At 33.6% G+C, this 5,441-nt stretch overlaps 1 protein-coding gene and 1 long non-coding RNA gene across 3 annotated transcripts; one reads left to right on the top strand and one right to left on the bottom strand.

Annotated features, from left to right (window-relative positions):
- On the bottom strand, positions 1–1,506 carry LOC146911203 (uncharacterized). 2 transcript variants are annotated; one of them, XR_015020341.1, is made up of 5 exons: positions 1,435–1,506; positions 1,224–1,312; positions 457–614; positions 170–275; positions 1–83 (listed from the first exon to the last, which is right to left on the bottom strand). It is a non-coding gene; the product is annotated as an uncharacterized LOC146911203 (long non-coding RNA). The 2 variants fall into 2 exon arrangements; XR_015020342.1 differs by having other exon boundaries at positions 1,224–1,335; positions 1,435–1,482.
- Positions 1,507–2,767: 1,261 nt separating this feature from the next.
- LOC146911202 (uncharacterized) lies at positions 2,768–5,047 on the top strand. Its single transcript, XM_085722560.1, has 5 exons — positions 2,768–3,995; positions 4,082–4,202; positions 4,288–4,467; positions 4,574–4,645; positions 4,800–5,047. Exons 2-5 carry the CDS (start codon positions 4,104–4,106, stop codon positions 4,914–4,916), a joined length of 468 nt encoding a protein of 155 aa, XP_085578686.1. The 5' UTR covers positions 2,768–3,995; positions 4,082–4,103; the 3' UTR covers positions 4,917–5,047.
- The last annotated feature ends 394 nt before the right edge of the window (positions 5,048–5,441 follow it).

Below are 5,441 nucleotides of genomic sequence, written 5' to 3'. Positions count from 1 at the left end.
CTTTGCCATGATCTAAATTTTGAACGGGGACATGACTGGAAGTTGTCAACATAGAATCTAAAGACCCTGCTATTTCCTGAAACCTGAGGCAATTGAAGATATGAGATCCATATCACTAATAATTCAGGTATTCTTATAAAGTTATGACCATCTTAAAGATAAGAATCACCTCAAAGCAAAATACTCTCTAAGTTTCCAATTCCATTGCTTCATGAACTCGGTATAGATTGCTTCAGATCGAAATTTAGCAACAGCAGATCTGGACGTACAGTAGTCTTGCATGGAATTAAATGACATATATTAGTGAATATATACTCTTAGATATGTATCGATAAATCTAGAAAATACACTGTTAAATTAACAAATTTGTTTGACACATTAAGGCCACATTTTCTTCTTTATTTCTGTTTATCAAGGTGAAAAGTGAGATTAACTAAATGGAGATATGACTACTACCTTTTAGATAAGCCAAGAACTCCAAGCTTGATTTGTAATTTATCAAGAACTCTGGTCTTCCAGGAGAAAATGCATATGGTTTTCCCTTCTGAATAGAAAGAGAACCTTTATAAGGATTGAATTGGCAAAGAAGTCAAAGAAGTGTAAACCTGAATTTTCTGCACCAAATACCAAACTTTACATATGTAAATATAATGGTTTGATATGTAAGCATGATATATGTTAGCACAACCACAAGCATGACCATAAATGACCTAGCTAACAGTACATGTATGTGAAAGATGGTTTAATAAGTTCTAATTTTTATAGACCAAAAAGGACTAAGGATTGCCTCGGCAAGTACTGACATGGTCCAAGAAACCAATGCAGTATGACAGATTAAGGCTCATATGGATCCTAAACCTAAAGTGGTAAGAAAAAGTTAGATGAGGTACCAACTGAAGAAATATCCAACAAAAATTTGCATTCTTTATAAATGCGCTTTAAGGGACTTTACCAAATCCACAGAAATCAAGTATCATAAACCATTTATCAAGTTTTTCATGTAGTTCCTTTCTTTCAGCTCCTGAATGTAATTTGCTGAATTTTTCCGTTTTTCTGAACGTAACGCTAGACCGCAGCCCGACCACTAAATGGAAGATTTTGCAATTCTAGGAAACCGAAAAAATTAAAGTTTCTCACGATTAAATCCACTTAATCATATTTGACATCTTTGTCAAGAAAAGTATAAATCTCACATTCTTCGAACAGATTCGAAAATAATTTACCTTAATCGCACATCCTTCCCCGATAACACTATCAGTGATATCAACATCAAGCATCTTCGACGAAGGCAAATATCGCGGTTGAGTGTAAACTGGAGATGAACGATCATAGAAACTGAAATTAATATCCATTGAAACCATGACCAAGATGCTCTCATAAAGTGCATTGACATGACAATATGATGATTATATGGTATATAGCCTATTTATTTACCTGAAGTCAGGTACATGCTTTTTGGCGATTCTGAGATTTGCATTATTGAAAGCCTCAACGATACCAATGTCTTCCCTGTCATACCCCAATTTTTGACCTAAGGTCCCACTGACACATGTCCTCTTACCCGGAATATTCTCTGTCTTTTCAGTGAAAGAATTCGGCAAAGTGGTACTTTAAAATACCTCATTTTTTGGTCCAATATTGGGCCCTCTTCTCACCTTTCTTTTTTATTAGTCTTTTAGTTTTATCTTACCTTTTATTTTTCATCTTTTAATTTTGTTTTACTTTGCTTTATTTTAAATTGATTTTATTTTATTTCTTATTAGGTTTATTTTATATTATTTTTCATTTTAATTAGTGTCCAAAAAAAAAACAAAGTGTCAATAAGTCCAAAATATTTTGTCCAGGGTCCATTTCATTTTCTTCGTTCCTTTCCTACGCCTCAATCACAGGCAATCAGTCTCAAGTCCACTGTTTCCTTCCTTTCTCAACACAAACGCGTCCTTGTCCATTAAACCACCATTCATTTCCCTTAATTTTTCATTAATCAATTTCCTTTCTTAAAACTTGATTTGGCCATAAAAAGAACAAGGATTCTCAGAAGCAAGGGGACCAATTTTCAACAATCAAACCTGAAAAGAAAATCCAGAATCACAAAGTTTTCAAAGCCAATTCACACACAAAATTCACCAGAAAAAACCCAATTGATCACAGCACAATTAACCTGCAAAATCAACACAATCTCACAGACACAATTTCATCCACAATAAACCTGCAAACCCGCACAATTTTCACCAGTGTTTATCGAGCAAATACACACAGCAACAGATCGGAACCAACAGCCACACAAACCGGTCTGATCTCTAAACCAAAGGTATAAACCTTCTTTTGTTCAAGGTCACCCTTTTTTTTATTATTTATTTTGTAGGTTGTTTTGAAAAGAACCAAAAAAGAAGATAAGAAGGAGAAAGAAGAAGTAGAAAACGAGAAAGAAGATGAGAGAGAAACAACAATGAAAATGAGGAAAAGCTGTACGAGGAGGGATATTTATATCCCTGGAATCCAGTGTGGCGGGGTGTATGCTCTAGCATGAACCCTCGCCTTCCTAGCCCTTTTGATTTCAATCTAACAGCCTGCAGCATCTGCCCCTTGATTTGATCAGGGCCGTTGATCAAATCAACGGCCCATTTTGAATCCCCAGTCTCTTTTATTTCCCTTTTATTTATTTTCTTTTTCTTTTATTCATGCATTTTTTTATTTTATCATGCATTTTTATTTTATCGTTTACCATATCACATGCATTTTAAAATTTTGTCATTTATCTTATTGCATCCTTTATTATAAAAGCTAGAGTTGTTTGACTACAATGTTTGCCCTAATTCACCATATTTTGCCCTAATGCCTAGCATTTTTCCCTCCTAAACAAGTATTAATTGCTACTCTAATCTCACCGTTCAAACTCTATTTTCACATTTGATCACACTCATTGATTCAAACTCTAAAAATGTTTCCTCATATAACTTCGTTAATGCAATTAAAGACGTATTAAATGCTAATCAATTCATTCAACAATCCCCTACACTAATTGTTAATCAAAAAAATCATAAACATCCATTAAAATGAACTTATATCAATTGGTCACGAAAAATAAAAGCTAGACTTGCTTGGCTACCATGTTTGCCCTAATTCACCCTATCCTTTATTATAAAAGCTAGAGTTGCCAAACTATCATATTTGCCCTAATCACCCCCTCTTTTTCCCTCCTAAGCAATTAAATGATCTTAGCCGTTTATGTGAATTCCTTGCTAATCTAATCTCAGCCGTTGATTCAAATGATATGTTTTAAACTACTCATTTCCTATCTCATACAGATGCGTCATAATGTCCATTAAAATCGTAGTTAATGCCAATCAAATCACCATAACTCCCAACGATTAGTAAACTTTTCTATTTAGGGAATCATATCGTATGTATTCATTTAGTGAGTAAAATCGTAACTACTCATTTCCTATCTCATACAAATGTGTCATAATGTCCATTAAAATCGTAGTTAATGCTAATCAAATCACCATGACTCCCAACGATTAGTAAACTTTTCTATTTAGGGAATCATATCGTATATATTCATTTAGCAAATAAAATCGTAGTTAATGCCAATTAGTGCCCTAATCACCCCCTTTTTTCCCTCCTAATCAATTATATGATCGCAGCCATTGATGTATTCATTAATCAATGCAAATAATGCAAATAAAATCGTAACTACTCATTTCCTATCTCATACAGATGCGTCATAATGTCCATTAAAATCGTAGTTAATGCCAATCAAATCACCATAACTCTCAACGATTAGTAAACTTTTCTATTTAGGGAATCATATCGTATGTATTCATTTAGCAAATAAAATCGTAGTTAATGTCAATTAGTGCCCTAATCACCCCCTTTTTTCCCTCCTAATCAATTATATGATCGCTGCCATTGATGTATTCATTGTTGGTTACCGTGGTTGATGGAAAACTATCTTGCAAATGATGCAAGGAATGCAAAAGCGCTGTTCCGAGGTAAATATGCCGCTTTTTATATGAAACATATCAATGCAAATAATTAAATTGGATTATAACTGATATCATTAATCAATCCATTGTAGGTTCAAGCTGCATGTCATTGTCATGGATGATTCTGGCTCGACAACATTTGTTCTCTTTGATCGTATTGTCACCCAGTTCATAGGAAGGAATGTCCAAGACTTGATTGCAGAAATTAACAAGGTTGCTTTCTTATTCTTAGTTTTATATTTTATATGCAGATTCAAGTCAACACTAATCACTACAAACTCCCATTTGCTTGGTGCAGCCTGAGAACAAGTCAATTGGTTATCCTATTGATTTCAACTTTTTTATGGACAAAAAAATGCTCTTTAAGATGGAGGTTAGTGATGGTAATATCAATAGGAAGTGGAGGAACTATGGTGTCAAAAGGGCTACTGATGATGTTGAAGTCATCAATGAATTCATCAAGAAATACAATCTCAAGGTTTTTTTTTTGTTTATATTTTTTTGTACTATCATATAGGTATGGATTCTTGTGCATGCCGTTATATTTTAGAATTTTGACACGGAAGAAACTGTCTTTTTAACAGGATTCAACTGATGATGATGGTGTTGATAAGGAATTAGAGTTGACTGCGCTGGGTAGTGATGCCAATAATTTGGTGAGAAATTTATAAGCAGACTAATTGATCTTATGCCTTTTTTAGCATCCTGATGGCCGAATTATATCAAGTCTAATATTTTTAAACATTTCAGTCACTTTTGCGCAATCACAACTATATGAAAATTAATCGTTTTGCATATATCCTCTCTCAGGTGGGGTGTAGCATTACTACAGATACCTTTGTCAACATGCTGCAGGTTTCAAAGATGATTTCTGTAGTATTTCTTTCCCACGAACATATAACTGTCTACTACGTTTTAAATGTATAGTTTTTTTCATATAATGTCACAAGAAATTTATAGAATCCTCCTAACCGTTTTCTTATGACTTTACAAAGCAATACGCGGTTAAAACTTTTAATTGCTGCAATTAATAGGAATTACTACCAATTGATTTACAGTGATCATTTACATTAAAAACTTTCTATAAAGCCATATGCGGTACAAGTGAAAATTTCCATGAATTATTTCTTATGACTTTACAAAGCAATACGCGGTTAATGCCTTTAATTGATGCAATTAATAGAATTACTACCGTTTGATTTACAAGGGCAATTTACATTAAAAACTTTCTATAACTCAATGCGCGGTGCTAGCGAGAATGTCCATGAATTAACGTTGTGAGTATTTACAAAGCAATACGCGGTTAAGGGTATTAATTGCTGCAATTAATAGGAATTAATACCAATTGATTTACAATTGTCATTTACATTAAAAACTTGAGTAAATTACACTCACCTCTCCTTAAAGATGCTTGAATTACACTCCCCTCCCCTCTTATGTTAAAATACACAC

The sequence above is a fragment of the Medicago sativa genome, chromosome 7 (assembly GCF_051527215.1).
Source record: "Medicago sativa cultivar Bolivia chromosome 7, Bolivia_mono, whole genome shotgun sequence".
Classification (NCBI taxonomy): Eukaryota; Viridiplantae; Streptophyta; class Magnoliopsida; order Fabales; family Fabaceae; genus Medicago; species Medicago sativa.
The sequence above is the reverse complement of the archived record's forward strand: the minus strand, read 5'-3'. Positions and strand labels throughout refer to the sequence as shown.

Coding starts and splice junctions, on each gene's coding strand:
- LOC146911202 (XM_085722560.1), top strand. CDS start 4,104: ATGGATGATTCTGGCTCGACAACATTTGTTCTCTTTGATCGTATTGTC. Junction 4,203..4,287: donor TGATTGCAGAAATTAACAAG/GTTGCTTTCTTA, acceptor TGCTTGGTGCAG/CCTGAGAACAAGTCAATTGG. Junction 4,646..4,799: donor GTAGTGATGCCAATAATTTG/GTGAGAAATTTA, acceptor ATCCTCTCTCAG/GTGGGGTGTAGCATTACTAC.